The sequence below is a fragment of the Columba livia genome, chromosome 2 (genome assembly GCF_036013475.1).
Source record: "Columba livia isolate bColLiv1 breed racing homer chromosome 2, bColLiv1.pat.W.v2, whole genome shotgun sequence".
NCBI lineage: Eukaryota > Metazoa > Chordata > Aves > Columbiformes > Columbidae > Columba > Columba livia.
In genome coordinates this window covers 162,838,585-162,859,523 of record NC_088603.1, presented here as the reverse complement: position 1 = coordinate 162,859,523, position 20,939 = coordinate 162,838,585, and the positions used below count along the sequence as shown (strand labels likewise).

At 68.1% G+C, this 20,939-nt stretch overlaps 1 protein-coding gene across 6 annotated transcripts in view; it reads right to left on the bottom strand.

Annotated features, from left to right (window-relative positions):
• Window positions 1-584: 584 nt before the first annotated feature.
• Window positions 585-20,939, bottom strand: part of OPLAH (5-oxoprolinase, ATP-hydrolysing) — a 43,290-nt gene continuing 22,935 nt past the window's right edge. For 2 of the 6 annotated variants that reach the window (XM_065054712.1, XM_065054716.1), the window contains 11 exons: window positions 19,260-19,434; window positions 16,996-17,180; window positions 13,349-13,480; window positions 10,517-10,651; window positions 7,392-7,541; window positions 6,286-6,443; window positions 5,222-5,494; window positions 5,046-5,099; window positions 4,763-4,923; window positions 3,291-3,388; window positions 585-2,075 (listed from right to left, as the gene is read on the bottom strand). In XM_065054712.1, coding sequence (XP_064910784.1) covers window positions 1,887-2,075; window positions 3,291-3,388; window positions 4,763-4,923; window positions 5,046-5,099; window positions 5,222-5,494; window positions 6,286-6,443; window positions 7,392-7,541; window positions 10,517-10,651; window positions 13,349-13,480; window positions 16,996-17,180; window positions 19,260-19,434 — 1,710 coding nt within the window. In that variant the 3' untranslated portion in view covers window positions 585-1,886. The remainder of the gene's footprint in view (window positions 2,076-3,290; window positions 3,389-4,762; window positions 4,924-5,045; window positions 5,100-5,221; window positions 5,495-6,285; window positions 6,444-7,391; window positions 7,542-10,516; window positions 10,652-13,348; window positions 13,481-16,995; window positions 17,181-19,259; window positions 19,435-20,939) is intronic. The other 4 variants (XR_010470829.1, XM_065054713.1, XM_065054714.1 and 1 more) reach the window with 4 other exon arrangements.

The window sequence follows — 20,939 nt, the reverse complement described above, 5'->3', positions numbered from 1 at the left end:
TATGGGGACCCTGGGGACCATTCCATGGGGACACTTGGGGACATCTCTATGGGGACACTTGGGGACCATTCCATGGGGACAGCTCCATGGGGACACTTGGGGACAGCTCCATGGGTACACTTGGGGACCATTCCATGGGGTCACTTGAGGACAGCTCCATGGGGACACTGGGGACAGCTCCATGGGGACCCTGGGGCCCATTCCATGGGGACACTGGGGACAGCTCCATGGGGACCCTGGGGACAGCTCCATGGGGACACTGGGGACAGCTCCATGGGGACACTGGGGACCATTCCATGGGGACACTGGGGACCATTCCATGGGGACACTTGGGGACAGCTCCATGGGGACACCTGGGGACAGCTCCATGGGGACACTGGGGACAGCTCTATGGGGACACTGTGGCCCATTCCATGGGGACACTGGGGACAGCTCCATGGGGACGCTTGAGGACAGCTCCATGGGGACACTGGGGACCATTCCATGGGGACACTGGGGACAGCTCTATGGAGACACTTGGGGACCATTCCATGGGGACACTTGGGGGCAGCTCCACGGGGACCCCAAAACGCTCTCACGTCCGCGCAGGTGGGGCCCGAGGGCTCGTTTATTGGGGGGTGGGGGGAGCCCCCGACATTCGGGGCTCGGTCCCTCCACTGGGGGGGCTGAGCCCCACGTGTGCCCCTGGGGTCTGTGGGAGTGGGGAGCTGCCCCACAGTGCCTGTGGAGTTGGGGGGCTGCCCCATAGATTGTGTATGGAGGGGGGTGCTGCTTCTTGGAGTGCTGGGGTTGGGGGGCTGCCCCACGGCGTGTGCGTAGCTGGGTTGGGGGGCTGCCCCATAGAATGTGCATAGCTGGGTTGGGGGGCTGCCCCACGGTGTGTGCGTACCTGGGTTGGGGGGCTGCCCCATAGAGTGTGCGTAGCTGGGTTGGGGGGCTGCCCCATAGAATGTGCGTAGCTGGGTTGTGGGGCTGCCCCATAGTGTGTGCGTAGCTGGTTGGGGGGCTGCCCCATAGAATGTGCATACCTGGGTTGGGGGGCTGCCCCACGGCGTGTGCGTACATGCGCTGGGGTCTGTACCTGGGGCTGTGGGGCTGCCCCACGGAGTGTGTGCGTGTCTGGAGTTGGGGGGCAGCCCCCCAGAGCTGGAGTTGAGGGGCTGCTCCTTGGGCTGTGCATTGGGTTTGGGGGGCTGCCCCACAGATTGTGCGTGTGTGGTTGGGATGTGGGGCTGCCCCATGGGCTGTGTATGTGGTTGGGATGTGGGGCTGCCCCCCGGCTGTGGGGGGGGTGTGGGGCTGCCCCGTGGTGGGGGGGCTGCGGAGCTGCCCCATGGTGTGGTTGGGTTGTGGGGCTGCCCTCCAGCTGTGTGTGCAGTTGGGATGTGGGGCTGCCCCATCGCGTGGGGGGCGTGAGGGTCTGCCCCATAGCATAGGGGGTTGTGGGGCTGCCCCATGGTGTGGTTGGGATGTGGGGCTGCCCCATTGGCTGTATGTGCAGTTGGGATGTGGGGCTGCCCCATGGCCCATGTGTGGTTGGGTTATGGGGCTGCCCCCCGGCTGTGGGGGGGCTGTGGGGCTGCCCCATGGTGGGGGGGCTATGGGGCTGCCCCATGGAGGGGGAGCTATGGGGCCGCCCCCCGGCTGTGGGGGGGCTGTGGGGCTGCCCCATGGCGGGGGGGCTATGGGGCTGCCCCCCGGCTGTGGGGGGGCTGTGGGGCTGCCCCATGGCGGGGGGGCTATGGGGCTGCCCCATGGAGGGGGAGCTATGGGGCCGCCCCCCGGCTGTGGGGGGGCTGTGGGGCTGCCCCATGGCGGGGGGGCTATGGGGCTGCCCCCCGGCTGTGGGGGGGCTGTGGGGCTGCCCCCCGGCTGTGGGGCGGCGCTCACACGGTCTCCTGCGCGCGCCGGAACTCGAAGAGGCTCCCGCGCTCCAGGAAGCTCCGCGGCGGCACCGGGGGGTCCCGGGGGTCCCGGGGGGGTCCCCTGTCCCCGGGGGGGTCCCCCCCGGCCCCATCCCCCTCTCCTGGGGGGCCGTAGCCCCCCCCGCCGGGGGTCAGCAGGCGGAAAACGTCCTGGGGAGACAGAGACGGGCTGGGGGGCTATGGGGTGATCTGGGGGTTATGGGGTGTGGGGGGCTATGGGGTGATCTGGGGGTGCTGGGGGGTTATGGGGTGATCTGGGGGTTATGGGGTGATCTGGGGGTTATGGGGGGCTATGGGGTGATCTGGGGGTTATGGGGTGTGGGGGGCTATGGGGTGATCTGGGGGCTTATGGGGTGATCTGGGGGTGTGGGGGTTTATGGGGGTGCTGGGGGGTGCTGGGGGTTATGGGGTGATCTGGGGGTGTGGGGGGTTATGGGGGTGCTGGGGGTTATGGGGTGATCTAGGGGGTTATTGGGGTGTTGGGGGTTATGGGGTGATCTGGGGGGTTATGGGGGTGATGGGGGTTATGGGGTGTCTGGGGGTGTTTGGGGGGACTCTGTTGGGGGGGCTGTGGGGGGGCTGTGGGGTGGGGTGTAGGGTGGGTGTGTGGGGTGTGGGCTGTGGGGTGGGAGGGCTGTGGGCTGTGTGGGGTGCTGTGGGGTGGGGGGCTGTGGGGTGTGTTGGGGTGTGGGGGTGTGGGGGGCTGTGGGCTGTGGGTGTGTGGTGCTGTGGGGGGTGTGTGGTGCTGTGTGTGCTGTGTGTGTGTGTGTGTGTTGGGGTGCTGTGGGCTGTGTGTGGTGCTGTGGGGGGGCTGTGGTGTGTGTGTGTGTGTTGCTGTGGTGTGTGTGTGTTGCTGTGTGTTGGTGTGTTGGTGTGTGTGTTGCTGTGTGTGTGTGTTGCTGTGTGTGTTGGTGTGTGTGTTGTTGTGTGTGTTGCTGTGTGTGTGTGTGTTGGTGTGTGTTGGTGTGTGTGTGTGTGTTGTTGTGTGTGTTGCTGTGTGTGTGTGTGTTGGTGTGTGTGTGTGTGTTGGTGTGTGTGTTGCTGTGTGTTGGTGTGTTGGTGTGTGTGTTGCTGTGTGTGTGTGTGTGTGTTGGTGTGTGTGTTGGTGTGTGTGTTGCTGTGTGTGTGTGTGTTGGTGTGTGTTGCTGTGTGTTGGTGTGTGTGTTGCTGTGTGTGTGTTGGTGTGTGTGTTGCTGTGTGTGTGTGTGTTGGTGTGTGTTGCTGTGTGTTGGTGTGTGTGTTGCTGTGTGTGTGTTGGTGTGTGTGTTGCTGTGTGTGTGTGTGTTGGTGTGTGTTGCTGTGTGTGTTGCTGTGTGTTGCTGTGTGTGTGTTGCTGTGTGTGTGTTGTTGTGTGTTGCTGCTCACCCCCGGCTCCACAGTCACCGAGCTCTTCCCCCCCAGGCTGACGGTTCGGCCGTCCCGGCGCAGCAGCAGGTTCAGCCCCCGCGCCCCGGGGTGACCCCCTGAGGGGGGCACGGGGTCAGGGGGCACGGGGTCGGGGGGGTCAGGGGGGTCAGAGGGGTCAGGAGGGTCACAGGGGTCAGGGGGGTCACAGGGGTCGGGGGGGTCACAGGGGTCAGGGGGGCTGGCGGGTTGGGGTTCAGCAGGTTCAGCCCCCGCGCCCCAGGGTGACCCCCTGCAGGGGGCACGGGGTCAGGGGAGCACAGGGGTCACAGGGGGTCGGGGGGTCACAGGGGTCAGGGGGGTCGGGGGGGTCGTGGGGTCAGGGAGATCATGGGGGGTCACAGCGAGTCAGGGGGGTCGGGGGGGTCATGGGGGGTCACGGGGGTCAGAGGGGTCACGGGGGGTCAGGGGGATTGGGGTTCAGGGGGGGTCAGGGGGTCCAGGGGCTCGGGGGGCTTTCAGGGGACTATGGGGGTTTTTGGGGGGCTATGGGGGACTATGCGGGGTTTTGGGGGGGTTGGGGGGGCTATGGGGGATTTCAGGGGACTATGGGGGGCTGTGGGGGTTTCGGGGGTCTCTGGGAGGTTTTGGGGGTCTCAGGGGGGTTTTGGGGGTCTCAGGGGGGTTTTGGGGGGCTCTGGGGGGTTTTGGGGGTCTCTGGGGGGCTCTGGGGGTCTCTGGGGGTTTCGGGGGGTCCCTCTCACCCGCCATCCCGTAGGGCGGCACAGCACGGCGCTTGCTCAGCACCGACAGCAGCAGGGGCTATGGGGGCTGTGGGGGGTCTCAGGGGGGTTTTGGGGGGCTCAGGGGGGTTTTGGAGGTCTCAGGGGGGCTCTGGGGGGTTTTGGGGGGGTTTTAGGGGTCTCAGGGGGGTTTTGGGGGTCTCTGGGGGTCCCTCTCACCCGCCATCCCGTAGGGCGGCACAGCACGGCGCTTGCTCAGCACCGACAGCAGCAGGGGCTATGGGGGCTGTGGGGGCTGTGGGGGGCTCTGGGGGTCTCAGGGGGCTTTTGGGGGGCTCAGGGGGGTTTTGGGGGGGTTTTAGGGGTCTCAGGAGGGTTTTGGGGGGCTCAGGGGGGTTTTGGGGGGCTCAGGGGGTCTCTGGGGGGTTTCGGGGGGTCCCTCTCACCCGCCATCCCCTGTGGCGGCACAGCGCGGCGCTCGCTCAGCACCAACAGCAGCAGGGGCTATGGGGGCTGTGGGGGGTCTCAGGGGGGTTTTGGGGGGCTCTGGCGGTCTCTGGGGTCTCAGGGGGGTTTTGGGGGTCTCTGGGGGGTTTCGGGGGGTCCCTCTCACCCGCCATCCCGTAGGGCGGCACGGCGCGGCGCTCGCTCAGCACCGACAGCAGCAGGGGCTGTGGGGGCTGTGGGGGGTCTCAGGGGGGTTTTGGGGGTCTCAGGGGGGTTTTGGGGGTCTCAGGGGGTCCCTCTCACCCGCCATCCCGTAGGGCGGCACGGCGCGGCGCTCGCTCAGCACCGACAGCAGCAGGGCCCGGCGGAACAGCAGCTCCCGGATGACACCGTCGCCCCCCGGCCAGCGCCCCGCGCCCCCCGAGCCCCCCCGCAGCGCGAACCGCCGCAGCACCACCGGGTACCTGGGGACACGTGGGGGACCCTGAACCCCCAAACCCCCCAGACCCCCCAGCACCACCAGGTACCTGGGGACACGGGACCCTGAACCCCCAAACCCCCCAGACCCCCCAGCACCACCGGGTACCTGGGGACACGTGGGGGACCCTGAACCCCCAAACCCCCCAGCACCACCGGGTACCTGGGGACACGTGGGGGACCCTGAACCCCCAAACCCCCCAGACCCCCCAGCACCACCAGGTACCTGGGGACACGGGACCCTGAACCCCCAAACCCCCCAGACCCCCCAGCACCACCGGGTACCTGGGGACACGTGGGGGACCCTGAACCCCCAGACCCCCCAGCACCACCGGGTACCTGGGGACACGTGGGGGACCCTGAACCCCCAAACCCCCAGCACCACCGGGCACCTGGGGACAGGGGACCCTGAACCCCCAAACCCCCCAGCACCACCGGGTACCTGGGGACACGTGGGGGACCCTGAACCCCCAAACCCCCAGCACCACCGGGTACCTGGGGACACGTGGGGGACCCTGAACCCCCAGACCCCCCAGACCCCCCAGCACCACCGGGTACCTGGGAACAGGGGACCCTGAACCCCCAGACCCCCCTGTCCCCCCCACCCCCCAGGACCTCGGGATCCCCCGTCACCGCAGCTCGAGTATCCCAGGGTCCCCCCGCTCCCCACACGGTTTTGGGGTCCCCCCCACCTCATCTCCAGGATCTCGGGGTGTCCCCCCTTGATCCCATATGACCCCATGTCCCCACCATGATCTCAGGGTTCCCTCCTCACCGTAGTTCAAGGATCTCGGGGTGTCCCCCCATGACCCTGGGGTGTCCCCCCCACTTTGGGGTCCCCCCCCGGGTTTGGGGTCCCCCCAGATTTGGGGTCCCCCTCACCTGGTCTCAAGGATCTCGGGGTCAGTCGCGCGGGTATTGGTCATGTGCGTGTGGACCCCCCCGCACCCCATTTCCCCCCATGACCCCGGGGTGTCCCCCCGAGTTTGGGTTGTCCCCCCCCCGGTTTTGAGGTCCCCCCTGGTTTTGGGGTCTCCCCCCAGTTTTGGGGTCCCCCCCACCTGGTCTCGAGGAGCTCGGGGTCGGTCACGCGGGTGTTGGTCATGTGCGTGTGGACTCCTCCCCACCCCATGTCCCCCCATGACCTCGGGGTGTCCCCCCCCAGTTTTGGGGTCCCCCCCACCTGGTCTCGGGGTCGGTCACGCGGGTGTTGGTCATGTGCGTGTGGGCTCCCCCGCACCCCGTGTCCCCCCATGACCCCGGGGTGTCCCCCCCTTGGATTTGGGGTCCCCTCAGTTTTGGGGTCCCCCGTGGTTTTGGGGTCCCCCCAGTTTTGGGGTCCCCCTCACCTGGTCTCGAGGATCTCGGGGTCGGTCACGCGGGTGTTGGTCATGTGCGTGTGCACGCCCCCGCGGCCGCGCCAGCCCGGCCCCGCCCCCGCGCCCCCCGCCACGGTCTCGTAGTAACCCACGCGGGAGTCCCCGAATGTCACGTTGTTCATGCAGCCCTGGGGACACACGGGACACGGGACACGGGGACACGGGGACACGGGACACGGGGACATGGGGACACAGGGACATGGAGGGCCACAGGGACAGAGGACACGGGGGGACACGGGGACACAGGGGACACAATGGGACACAGGGACATGGAGGGACACAGGGACACACAGGGACACACGGGGACACGGGACATGGGACACGGGGACACAGGGACACGGGGGGACACACGAGGACATGGAGACACAGGGACATGGAAGGACACAGGGACACGGGGGGACACACGGGGACACGGGACACAGGGACATGGGACACGGGGGAACACACAGGGACACGGGGGGACACACGGGGACATGGGGACACAGGGACATGGAGGGACACAGGGACACGGGGGGACACACGGGGACACGGGACACAGGGAGACGGGACACGGGGGGACACGGGGGGACACGGGGACACAGGGTACGTGAAGACACAGGGGACATGGGGACATGGGGGACATGGGGACACATGGAGACACGGGGGACACAGACACACCACAGGGGTGAGACCTGGACCCCGACCCCCGACCCCCGGGACCCCCAGTCCCAGGACCCCGGTACCCCAGACCCCCGACACCCCCAACCCCCAGATCCCAAACCCCCGGACCCCCAACCCCTGGGATCCCAACCCCTGGGATCCCCAACCCCTGGGACCCCCAATCCCTGGGACCCCCAACACCTGGGATCCCAACCCCCGGGATCCCAACCCCTGGGACCCCCAACCCCTGGGACCCCCAACCCCCGGGATCCCAACCCCTGGGACCCCCAACCCCTGGACCCCCAACCCCCGGGATCCCAACCCCTGGGACCCCCAACCACAAGCACCCTGGACCCCTGGGCTCCCCAATCCTCAGGACCCCCACCCCAATCCCCCAACCCTGGGACCGCCCCCCCCCAGGACCCCCCCCCCCAAACCTGCGAGGCGGCGCAGGCGCCGAACGCCCGCAGGATCACATCCACCAGGCGCTGTGACGTCAGCACGTTGCCCCCCACCACGGCGGCCTCGGGGGAGGGGTCCAGGATGGAGCCCTTGGGGATCAGCACGCGCACGGGGGCCAGGCAGCCCTGGGGGAGCCGGGGGTCAGGGTCCCAGAGCCCCCCCCCCAGAGTCAGGGTCCCAGGACCCCCAACCCACGGGATCAGGGTCCCAGAGCCCCCCCCCCAGAGTCAGGGTCCCAGGACCCCCAACCCACGGGATCAGGGTCCCAGAGCCCCCCACCCCATAGAATCAGGGTCCCAGGACCCCAACCCACGGGATCAGGGTCCCAGAGCCCCCCACCCCATAGAATCAGGGTCCCAGGACCCCCAACCCACGGGATCAGGGTCCCAGAGCCCCCCACCCCATAGAATCAGGGTCCCAGGACCCCCAACCCACGGGATCAGGGTCCCAGAGCCCCCCACCCCATAGAATCAGGGTCCCAGGACCCCCAACCCACAGGATCAGGGTCCCAGAGCCCCCCACCCCATAGAATCAGGGTCCCAGGACCCCCAACCCACAGGATCAGGGTCCCAGAGCCCCCCACCCCATAGAATTAGGGTCCCAGGACCCCCAACCCAGGGGATCAGGGTCCCAGCCCCCCCATTCCAGGGGTGCAGGGTCCCAGACCCCCACCTGTCCCACAGGATCAGGGTCCCAGGACCCCAACCCACGGGATCAGGGTCCCAGAGCCCCCCACCCCATAGAATCAGGGTCCCAGGACCCCCAACCCACGGGATCAGGGTCCCAGAGCCCCCCACCCCATAGAATCAGGGTCCCAGGACCCCCAACCCACGGGATCAGGGTCCCAGAGCCCCCCACCCCATAGAATCAGGGTCCCAGGACCCCCAACCCACAGGATCAGGGTCCCAGAGCCCCCCACCCCATAGAATCAGGGTCCCAGGACCCCCAACCCACAGGATCAGGGTCCCAGAGCCCCCCACCCCATAGAATTAGGGTCCCAGGACCCCCAACCCAGGGGATCAGGGTCCCAGCCCCCCCATTCCAGGGGTGCAGGGTCCCAGACCCCCACCTGTCCCACAGGATCAGGGTCCCAGGACCCCAACCCAGGGGATTAGGGTCCCAGACCCCCCATTCTGGGGATCAGGGTCCCAGAGCCCCCCACCCCACAAAATCAGAGCCCCAGGACCCCAACCCAGGGGGTCAGGGTCCCAGCCCCCCAATTCTAGGGGTGCAGGGTCCCCCCCGACCCGACCCTGGGTCAGGTTCCCAGGACCCCCCACTCTGGGGACCAGCACCCCAGATCCCCCGGCCCACAGGATCAGGATCCCGGACCCCCCACCCGCGATGAATCAGGGGGTGGGGGTCCCGCAGCCGGGGGGTGGCACAGCCCAGGGGTCCCCAGCCGGGGGTCCCATTGTTGGGGTGTCCCCAGTTGGGGGGTCCCCAGCTGGAGGTCCCACTGGGGGGTCCTGCAGTTGAGAGGTCCCCAGCCAGGGGTCCGGCAGTCAGGGGGGGTCACAGCTGGGGGTCCCACAGTCGGGGGGCCCTGCCGGGGGTCCCGCAGTCGGGGTGTCCCCAGCCGGGGGTCTGGCAGTCGGGGGTGTCCCGGGGGGGTCCTCCCAGTCAGGGGGTGCCCCGGGGCATCCCGTGTTGGGGGGTGTCCCGGAGGGTCTCACAGTGAGGGGGTGTCCCGGGGGGGTGTCACAGTCAGGGGGTGTCCCGGGGGGGTGTCACGTGGGGGGTGTCCGGGGGGGTCCCACAGTTGGGGTGTCCCGGGGGCTGTCACAGTCAGGGGTGTCCCAGGGGAGTGTCACAATCAGGGGTGTCCCGGGGGGGTGTCACAGTCAGGGGTGTCCCGGGGGTCCCGCGTGGGGGGTGTCCTGGGGGATGTCACAGTCAGGGTTGTCCCGGGGGTCCCGCGCGGGGGGTGTCCCGGGGGTCCCATGTCAGGGGGTGTCCCGGGTCCCGCGTGGGGGGTGTCCCAGGGGGGTCCCGTGTGGGGGGTGTCCCGGGGGTCCCACGCGGGGGGTGTCCCGGGGGGTCCCGTGTCTAGGGGTGTCCCAGGGGGCCCGCACGGAGGGTGTCCCGGGGGGTGTCACAGTGAGGGGGTGTCCCGGGGGGGTCTCACAGTGAGGGGGTGTCCCGTGGGGGTGTCACAGTCAGGGGGTGCCCCAGGGCTCCCACAGTTGGGGTGTCCCGGGGTTCCCGCAGTAAGGGGGTGTCCCGGGGGTCCTACATCAGGGGTGTCCCAGGGGGGTCTCACAGTCAGGGGGTGTCCCGGGGGGGTGTCACAGTTGGGGTGTCCCTGGGGGGGTGTCACATCACGGGGTGTCCCAGAGGGTCTCACAGTTGGGGTGTCCCGGGGGGGGTCTCACAGTCAGGGGGTGTCCCAGGGGGTCTCACAGTCAGGGGGTGTCCCGGGGGGTGTCACAGTCAGGGGTGTCCCGGGGGGGTCCCATGTCAGGGGGTGTCCAGCGAGGTCTCACAGTGAGGGGGTGTCCTGGGGGTCCCGTGTCGGGGGGTGTCCCAGGGGGTCCCATATCGGGGGGTGTCCCAGGTGGGTCCCATGTCGGGGGGTGTTGCGGGGGTCCTGCGCGGGGGGTGTCCCGGGGGGTCCCATGTCGGGGGGTGTCCCAGGTGGGTCCCATGTTGGGGGGTGTCCCGGGGGGGTCACATGTCGGGGGGTGTCACGGGGGTCCTGCGCAGGGGGTGTCCCGGGGGTCCCGTGTCAGGGCGTGTCCCGGGGGCTCCCGTGTCGGGGGGTGTCCCGGGGGGGTCCCGCGTGGGGGGTGTCCCGCGGGGGTCCCGTGTCGGGGGTGTCGCGGGGGTCCCGCGTGGGGGGTGTCCCGGGGGTCCCACATCAGGGGGTGTCCCGGGGGTTCCATGATGGGGGGTGTCCCGGGGGGGTCCCGAGTGGGGGGTGTCCCACAGGGATCCCGCGTGGGGGGTGTCCCGGGGGTCCCATGACGGGGGGTGTCCCGCGAGGTCCCGTGTCGGGGGTGTCCCAGGGGTCCCGTGTCGGGGGTGTCCCGGGGGTCCCGTGTCGGGGGTGTCCCGGGGGTCCCGTGTCGGGGGTGTCGCGGGGGTCCCGCGCAGGCACCTGGTTGAGCGGCAGGTCGCGGCGCAGCATGCAGCGCAGGCAGTAGATGAGCGCCGACAGCGTGATGGCGCGGGGAGCGTTCAGGTTCCCCAGCACCTCGGGGCCCGAGCCCGAGAAGTCGAACACGGCGCTGCCCTAAGGGACACAGGCATGGCATGGGATGGGGGACATGGGACACGGGACACGGACATGGGACAGGGGACAGGGGACAGGGGACACAGACAGGGGATGCAGACAGGGGACACGGGAGACGGACAGGGGACACAGGACATGGGACATGGGACACAGACAGGGGACACAGATAGGGGACATGGACATGGGACACAGGACAGGGGACACGGGACAGGGGACATGGACAGGGGACATGGGACAGGGGACAGGGCACAGGGGACACAGGACACGGGACACAGACAGGGGACATGGGACAGGGGACACAGGACACAGGACAGGGGACACAGATAGGGGACATGGACATGGGACACAGAACAGGGGACACGGACAGGGGACACGGGACAGGGGACATGGACAGGGGACATGGGACAGGGGACAGGGCACAGGGGACACAGGACAGGGGACACAGACAGGGGACATGGGACAGGGGACACAGGACACAGGACAGGGGACACAGATAGGGGACATGGACATGGGACACAGGACAGGGGACACGGGACACGGGACAGGGGACATGGACAGGGGACATGGGACAGGGGACAGGGCACAGGGGACACAGGATAGGGGACACAGACAGGGGACAGGGGACATGGACAGGGGACACAGGACAGGGGACACAGGACAGGGGACACAGGACAGGGGATGGGACAGGGGACATGGGACAGGGGACAGTGAGACAGGGGACACGGGATGGGACAGGGGACACAGACAGGGACAGGGACACAGAACACGGGGCACGGGACATGGGACATGGGACATGGGACAATGGGGACACAGGACACGGGACACAGGACACGGGACAGAGGACATGGGACAGGGGACAGGGCACAATGGGGACAGGGGACAGTGGGGACAGTGAGAACAGTGGGAACAATGGGGACAGTGGGGACAATGGGGATAGTGGGAACAGTGAGGACAGTGGGGACAATGGGGACAGTGGGGACAGTGGGAACAGGGGGACGGTGGGGACAATGTGGACAGTGGGAACAATGGGGACAGGGGGACAATGGGAACAATGGGGACAATGAGGACAGGGGGACAGTGAGGACAGGGGGGACAATGGGGACAGTGGGAACAGTTAAGAACAATGGAGATAATGAGGATGTGGGACAGTGGGGACAGTGGGGACAATGGGAACAATGGGGACAGTGGGGACAATGGGGACACGGGGACAGAGGGAACAGTGAGGTCAGTGGGGACAATGGGGACAAGTGGGAACAGTCGGGACAATGGGGACAATGGGGACAATGGGGACAGGGGGACAGAGGGAACAGTGAGGTCAGTGGGGACAATGGGGACAAGTGGGAGCAGTCGGGACAATGGGGACAATGGGGACAATGGGGACAGGGGACGGGGGACAGGGTGGACAATGGGGACAATGGGGACAGCAGTGATGGGGTGGTCCCATGTGCCCCCCACAAACGGGGGGCTCCCCAAAGCCCGGCTGGGTGGGATCTCCTGCATCCCGGGGCTGGGGGTCCTGGGAATGGGGGATCCTGGGAATGGGGGGGTCCCCAGGATCCCGGGGCTGGGGGGATCTCCAGCATCCTGGGAACAGGGGGGATCCTGGGGCTGAGGGGAGATCCCAGCGCTGGGGGAATCTCCGGGATCCTGGGGCTGGGGGCGGATTCCCAGGATCCCAGGGCCAGGGGGGACCCCAGGACTGGAGTGGATCCCAGGGGCAGGTGAATCCCAGAACTGGAGCAGATCCCAGAGGCAGGTGGATCCCAGGGCAGGTGGATCCCAGGACAGGTGGATCCCAGGGGCGGGGGGATCCCAGGGGTGGAGTGGATCCCTGGGGCAGGTGGATCCGGGGTGGGGTGGGGTGGTGGTGGATCCTAGGGCAGGTGGATCCCAGGGCAGATCCCAGGGCCAGGGGGATCCCAGGGCTGGGGGGGATCCTGGGGCAGGTGGATCCCAGGGCAGATCCTAGGGCCAGGGGGGACCCCAGGACTTGGGGGGGAGGGGGAAATCCCGGTGCTGGGAGGGGATCCCAGGGCAGATCCCAGGGCCAGGGGGGACCCCAGGACTGGAGTGGATCCCAGGGGCAGGTGAATCCCAGAACTGGTGCAGATCCCAGGGGCAGGTGGATCCCAGGCCAGGTGGATCCCAGGGGCAGGTGGATCCCAGGACTGGAGTAGATCCCAGGAGCAGGTGGATCCCGGGGCAGGGGGATCCCAGGGGCAGGTGGATCCCTGGACTGGAGTAGATCCCAGGGGCAGGTGGATCCCAGGGGCAGGTGGATCCCGGGGCAGGTGGATCCCGGGGCGGGGGGATCCCAGGGCGGGGGGATCCCAGGGTGGGGGGATCCCAGGGGCAGGTGGATCCCGGGGCAGGGGGATCCCGAGGTGGGGGGATCCCAGGACTGGAGTAGATCCCAGGGGCAGGTGGATCCCGGGGCAGGTGGATCCCAGGGGCAGGTGGATCCCAGGACTGGAGTAGATCCCAGGGCCATGTGGATCCCAGGGGCAGGTGGATCCCAGGACTGGAGCAGATCCCAGGGCCATGTGGATCCCAGGGGCAGGTGGATCCCAGGACTGGAGTAGATCCCAGGAGCAGGTGGATCCCGGGGCAGGGGGATCCCAGGGGCAGGTGGATCCCAGGACTGGAGCAGATCCCAGGCCAGGTGGATCCCGGGGCAGGTGGATCCCAGCCCCTCACCTCGCGGGGGTCCAGCTGCACCCGCAGCCGGATGGGGGACCCGTCATCCATCTGGTCCTCAGCCTCCAGCGTCGTCCTCCCGCCCGCGGCAAAGCCCCGCAGCATCTCCCGCACCGCCACCTCCGCGTTGGCCTGGGGACACCGCGGGGACACCGAGGGGACACCGCGGTCACGGGGGCTGGGGGACACCGGGACACCGCGGGGACACCACGGTCACGGGGACTGGGGGACACCGCGGGGACACCATGGAGACACCGCAGTCACGGGACTGGGGGACACCGCGGGGACACCGTGGGGACACGGGGACACCACAGGGACACTGCGGTCACGGGGACTGGGGGACACTGCGGGGACACCATGGGGACACTGCGGTCACGGGGGCTGGGGGACACAGGGACACCGCGGGGACACCGCGGTCACGGGGACTGGGGGACACCGCGGGGACACCGCGGGGACACCGCGGTCACGGGGGCTGGGGGACACAGGGACACCGCGGGGACACCGTGGTCACGGGGACTGGGGGACACCAGGGACATAGGGGTCACAGGGGCTGGGGGACACCAGGGGGGCCAGGGGACACTGGGGGCCAGGGGACACTGTCATGGTGGGTCCCACCTGGGTGTGGCCCATGTGGACCCGCACGACATGTGGGGACACCGGGGGACATCACAGTGGTCAGAGGAACACTGAGGGGACATTGGTGGGTCCGAGGGGACACTGGGGAGGACACCAAGGGGACACCAGAGGGATATTGGGGGATGCAGGAGGGTCCAAGGGGACACCAGGAGGACACCAGGAGGTCCAAGGGGACACTGGAGGGACATCAGGGGGACATTGGGGCATCCAAAGGAACACCAGGGGTCCAAGAGGACACGAGGGGGACACCAAGGTGACACCGCCATGACAGTCCCCACCTGGATGTGTCCCATGTAGGGCTGCATGACACATGGGGACACCAGTGGGACACCATGGTGGCCAGAGGGACATTGGTGGGTCCAAGGGGACACTGAGGGGACAGTGGGAGGACACCAGGGGTTCCAAGGGGACACTGGGGGGACTCCAAGGGGACAGCACCATGGCGGTCCCACCTGGATGTGTCCCCCACTGTGCAGCCCGTGCTGGCCAGGGGGACACTGGGGGTTCAAGGTGACACCAGGGGACACCGGGGGACACTGGGGGTTCAAGGAGACACCAGGGGAACACCAGGGGACGCTGGTGGTCCAAGGTGACACCAGGGGACACCAGGGGACACTGGGGGTTCAAAGGGACACCAGGGGGACACCAGAGGGACACCAGGGGTCCAAGGTGACACTGGGGGGACTCCAAGGGGACAGCACCATGGCGGCCCCACCTGGATGTGTCCCATGTAGGGCTGCACAGAGGGCAGCCCGTGCTGGCCAGGGGGACACTGGGGGACACTGGGGGTTCAAGGGGACACCAGGGGACACCGGGGGGACATTGGGGGTTCAAGGGGACACCAGGGGGACACCAGGGGGACATTGGGGGTTCAAGGGGACACCAGGGGGATACCGGGGGGACATTGGGGGTTCAACGGGACACCAGGGGACACCAGGGGACACTGGGGGTTCAAGGGGACACCAGGGGGACACTGGGGGTTCAAGGGGACACCAGGGGACACCGGGGGGACATTGGGGGTTCAACAGGACACCAGGGGACACTGGGGGACACTGGGGGTTCAAGGGGACACCAGGGGACACCAGGGGACACTGGGGGTTCAAGGGGACACCAGGGGGACACCAGGGGGACATTGGGGGTTCAAGGGGACACCAGGGGGATACCGGGGGGACATTGGGGGTTCAAGGGGACACCAGGGGGACACCAGAGGGACACCAGGGGTCCAAGGTGACACTGGGGGGACTCCAAGGGGACAGCACCATGGCGGCCCCACCTGGATGTGTCCCATGTAGGGCTGCACAGCGGGCAGCCCGTGCTGGCCAGGGGGACACTGGGGGACACTGGGGGTGCAAGGGGACACCAGGGGGACACCGGGGGGACACTGGGGGTCCAAAGTGACACCAGGGGACACCGACACAGCGGTCCCACCTGTATGTGTCCCATGTAGGCCTGCATGACACATGGGGACACCAGTGGGACACCACGGTGGCCAGGGGGACATTGGTAGGTCCAAGGGGACACTGAGGGGACACCGGAGGGACACCAGGGGTCCAAGGTGACCCCAGGGGACACCGCCATGGCGGCCCCACCTGGATGTGTCCCATGTGGACCTGCACGACGGGCAGCCCGTGCTGGCCAGGGGGACACCAGGGGGACATTGGAGGTTCAAGGGGACACCAGGGGACACCGGGGGGACATTGGGGGTTCAAAGGGACACCAGGGAGACAGTGGAGGGACACCAGGGGTCCAAGGTGACACTGGGGGGACTCCAAGGGGACAGCACCATGGCGGCCCCACCTGGATGTGTCCCATGCAGGGCTGCACAGAGGGCAGCCTGTGCTGGCCAGGGGGACACCGGGGGTTCAAGGTGACACCAGGGGGACACCAGGGGGACTTTGGAGGTTCAAGGGGACACCAGGGGACACTGGGGGTTCAAGGGGACACCAGGGGGATACCGGGGGGACATTGGGGGTTCAAGGGGACACCAGGGGACACCTGGGGACACTGGGGGTTCAAGGTGACACCACGGGGACACCAGGGGGACATTGGGGGTTCAAGGGGACACCAGAGGGAAACCAGGGGGACATTGGGGGTTCAAGGGGACACCAGGGGGACACCAGGGGGACATTGGAGGTTCAAGGGGACACCAGGGGACACTGGGGGACACTGGGGGTTCAAGGGGACACCAGGGGGACAGCGGGGGACACTGGGGGTTCAAGGGGACACCAGGGGGACACCGGGGGGACATTGGGGGTTCAAGGTGACCCCAGGGGACACCGTCATGGCGGCCCCACCTGGATGTGTCCCATGTAGGGCTGCACAGAGGGCAGCCCGTGCTGGCCAGGGGGACACTGGGGGACACTGGGGGTGCAAGGGGACACCAGGGGGACACTGGGGGTTCAAGGGGACACCAGGGGACACCGGGGGGACATTGGGGGTTCAAGGGGACACCAGGGGGACACCAGGGGACGCTGGTGGTCCAAGGTGACACCAGGGGACACCAGGGGACACTGGGGGTTCAAAGGGACACCAGGGGGACATCGGAGGGACACCAGGGGTCCAAGGTGACACTGGGGGGACTCCAAGGGGACAGCACCATGGCGGCCCCACCTGGATGTGTCCCATGTAGGGCTGCACAGAGGGCAGCCTGTGCTGGCCAGGGGGACACTGGGGGACACTGGGGGTTCAAGGGGACACCAGGGGGACACCAGGGGACGCTGGTGGTCCAAGGTGACACCAGGGGACACCAGGGGACACTGGGGGTTCAAAGGGACACCAGGGGGACATCGGAGGGACACCAGGGGTTCCAAGGGGACACTGGGGGGACTCCAAGGGGACAGCACCATGGCGGCCCCACCTGGATGTGTCCCATGTAGGGCTGCACAGCGGGCAGCCCGTGCTGGCCAGGGGGACACTGGGGGACACTGGGGGTTCAAGGGGACACCAGGGGGACACCGGGGGACATTGGGGGTTCAAGGTGACCCCAGGGGACACCGGCACGGCAGCCCCACCTGGATGTGTCCCATGTAGGCCTGCACGGCGGGCAGCCCGTGCTGCTGGATCAGCTCGGTGACCAGGCGGATGCCGCGCCGGTTCGCCGCCACCTGCGCCCGCAGGTCCGACAGGTTGTCCCCCAGGGCGCGGGTCCCGCTGCAGCCGGGGACACGGCCCGGCGCCATCAGCGCCTCGGTCACCGCTGGGGACAGGGACGCGTCAGCGGGGATGGGGACGCGGCCCCACCGCGCTCGTCGTGTCCTCGCTGTCCCTCGTGTCCCCACTGTGTCCTGCCATCCCCGCCATCACCACCATGTCCCCGCCATCCCCACCATGTCCCTGCTGTCCCCACCATGTCCCCACTGTGTCCTGCCATCCCCACCATCTCCACCATGTCCCCGCCATCCCCACCACCACCACCATGTCCCCGCCATCCCCACCACGTCCCCACTGTCCCCACCATGTCCCCACCATCTTCACCACGTCCCCACCATCCCCACCATGTCCCCGCCATTCCCACCATGTCCCCACCATCACCACCATGTCCCTGCCATCACCACCATGTCTCTGCCATCCCCACCATGTCCCCACTGTCCCCACCATGTCCCCACCATCACCACCATGTCCCCACTGTCCCCACCATGTCCCCACTGTCCCCACCATGTCCCCACCATCACCACCATGTCCCTGCCATCACCACATTGTCCCCACTGTCCCCACCATGTCCCCACTGTCCCCACCATGTCCCCACCATCACCACCATGTCCCCACTGTCCCCACCATGTCCCCACTGTCCCCACCATGTCCCTGCCATCACCACCATGTCCCTGCCATCACCACATTGTCCCCACTGTCCCCACCATGTCTCCGCCACCCCCACCATGTCCCCACTGTCCCCACCACATCCCCACTATGTCCACCATCCCCAGCATGTCCCTGATGTCCCCACCACATCCCCACTGTCCCCACCATCCTATTGTGCCCCATCGTCCCCACCACATCCCTACTGTCCCCACCACATCCCCACTGTCCCCATCATCTCTATTGTGTCCCTGATGTACCCACTGTGTCCCCATCGTCCCCACCACATCCCCACTGTCCCAGCCATCCCCACCACAGCCCCACTGTCCCCACTACACCCCCATCGTCCCAAGTCACATCCCCGCTGTCCCCACCACATTTTCACTGTCCCCACCATATCCCCACTGTCCCCACCATGTCCCCACCGTCCCCATCACATCCCCATGTCCCCACCATCCCAATCACATCCCCACCATCCCAATCACATCCCCACTGTCCCCATCATGTCCCCACTGTCCCCATTGTCCCCACCATCCCCATTGTCCCCACTGCATCCCCACCATCCCCGTCACATCCCTGCTGTCCCCCTGTCCCCATGTCTCCACCACATCCCCATTGTCCCCACCATCCCCATTGTCCCCACCATACCCGTCACATCCTCACTGTCCCCACTGTCCCCCTGTCCCCATGTCTTCACCACGTCCCCTTTGTCCCCACCATCCCGGTCACATCCCCGCTGTCGCCACTGTCCCTATGTCCACATCACGTCCCCATTGTCCCCACCATCCCCGTCACATCCCCTCTGTCCCCACGTCCGTACCACATCCCCATTGTCCCCACCACATCCTCATTGTCCCCACCATCCCCATCATATCCCTGCTGTCCTCACTGTCCCCACTATCCCCCTGTCCCCGGGTCCCCACCACGTCCCCATTGTCCCCACCACGTCCCCATTGTCCCCACCATCCCCGTCACATCCCCACTGTCCCCGCTGTCCCCGCTATCCCTATATCCACACCACATCCCCATTGTCCCCACCATCCCCATCACATCCCCGCTGTCCCCGGTGTCCCTCTGTCCCCATGTCCCCACCACATCCCCATTGTCCCCATCATCCCCATCACATCCCTGCTGTCCCCACCAGCCCTGCTGTCCCCAGGTACCCATGTCCGCACCACGTCCCCATTGTCCCCAACATCACCATTGTCCCCACCATCCCCACTGTCCCCACCATCCCCGCTGTACCTGCTGTCCCCCTGTCCCCAGGTCTGCACCACGTCCCCATTGTCCCCAACATCACCATTGTCCCCACCATCCCCATTGTCCCCACCATCCCCACTGTCCCCACCATCCCCGCTGTCCCCCTGTCCCCAGGTCCGCACCACGTTCCCATTGTCCCCACCATCCCCATTGTCCCCACCATCCCCACTGTGCCCACCATCCCCGCTGTCCCCCTGTCCCCCTGTCCCCAGGTCCGCACCCTCCTCCTGGAAGACGCCGCCCTGGACCAGTTTGAAGGAGAGGAAGGTGGCCCCCTCCTGGCACAGCGCGGTGGAGTGGGGGGGCATGGAGCCGGGGGTGCTGCCCCCGATGTCCGCGTGGTGCCCGCGGCTGGCCACGAAGAACACGGGCCGGGGCTCGCCGGGCCAGAACACCTGCGGGCACACGCGCTGCCACCGGGGACACTGCCACGCGGGGTCCCGTGTCGCACCGGGTCCCTCTGTCCCACCGGGGTCCCTGTGCTGGGGGGGACACTGCCACGCGGGGTCCCGTGTCGCACCGGGTCCCTCTGTCCCACCGGGGTCCCTGTGCTGGAGGGGACACTGCCATGCGGGGTCCCGTGTCCCACCGGGTCCCTCTGTCCCACCGGGGTCCCTGTGCTGGGGGGGACACTGCCACACGGGGTCCCGTGTCCCACTGGGGTCCCTGTGCCATGGGGTCCCTGTGTCCCACCGGGTCCCTGCGACACGGGGTGCCCGTGTCCCACCGGGTCCCTGTGTCCCACCGGGGTCCCTGTGCTGGGGGGGACACTGCCACACGGGGTCCCGTGTCCCACCGGGTCCCTGTGCTGTGGGGGCCACTGCGTCTCGGGGTCCCTGTGCCATGGGGTCCCTGTGTCCCACCGGGGTCCCTGTGTCCTGGGGTCCCTGTGTCCCACCGGGGACACTGCGCCACGGGGTCCTGTGTCCCACCGGAGTCCCTGTGTTGTGCGGGGGGCACCGCGTCCTGGGGTCCCTGTGTCCCACTGGGGGCACTGCGACACGGGGTCCCGTGTCCCACCGGGTCCCTGTGCTGGGGGGGGCACTGCGTCCCAGGGTCCCTGTGTCCCACCGGGGTCCCTGTGCCATGGGGTGCCCGTGTCCCACCGGGTCCCTGCGCCATGGGGGTCCCTGTGTCCCACCGGGGGGCATTGCAACACGGGGTCCCTGTGTCCCACTGGGGTTCCTGTGTTGTGGGGGGTCCCTGTGCCAGGGGGTCCCTGTGTCCCACTGGGGTTCCTGCGTCCTGGGGTCCCTGTGTCCCACCGGGGTCCCTGCAGCTTGGGGGTCCCTGTGTCCCACCGGGGTTCCTGCATCCTGGGGTCCCTGTGCCCCACCGAGGTCCCTGTGCCATGGGGTGCCCGTGTCCCACCGGGCCCCTGTGTCCCACCGGGGTCCCTGTGCCACGGGGTCCCTGTGTCCCACCGGGGTCCCTGCACCCTCGGGATCCTTGTGCCCTGGTGGGGGTCCCTGCACCCTGGGGAGGGTTCCTATGCACAGGGGGGTCCCTGATCCCCAGGGTGCTCCCTGCACCCCAGGGTGGTCTCTGCAGTCCAGGGGTGGGTCCCTGTGCCCTGGGGGTGTCCTTGTGCTGTGGGGGGGCTGTCTGTGTCCTGGTGGGGTCCCTGCAGCCTAGGGTCCCTGTGTCCCACCGGGGTCCCTGCAGCCTGGGGTCCCTGTGTCCCGCCGGGGGTCCCTGCACCCTCGGGGCCCCTGTGTCATGGTGGGGGTCCCTGCATCATGGTGGGGGTCCCTGCAGCCTGGGGGTCCCTGTGTCCTGGGGGAGTCCCTGAACCCCAGGAGGATCCTGCAGCCCAGGGGGTGGGTCCCTGCACCCCAGGTTGGTCCCTGCACCTCGGGGGGGTCCTTGTGCCCTGGGGGGTCCCTGTGCCCCGGGGGTG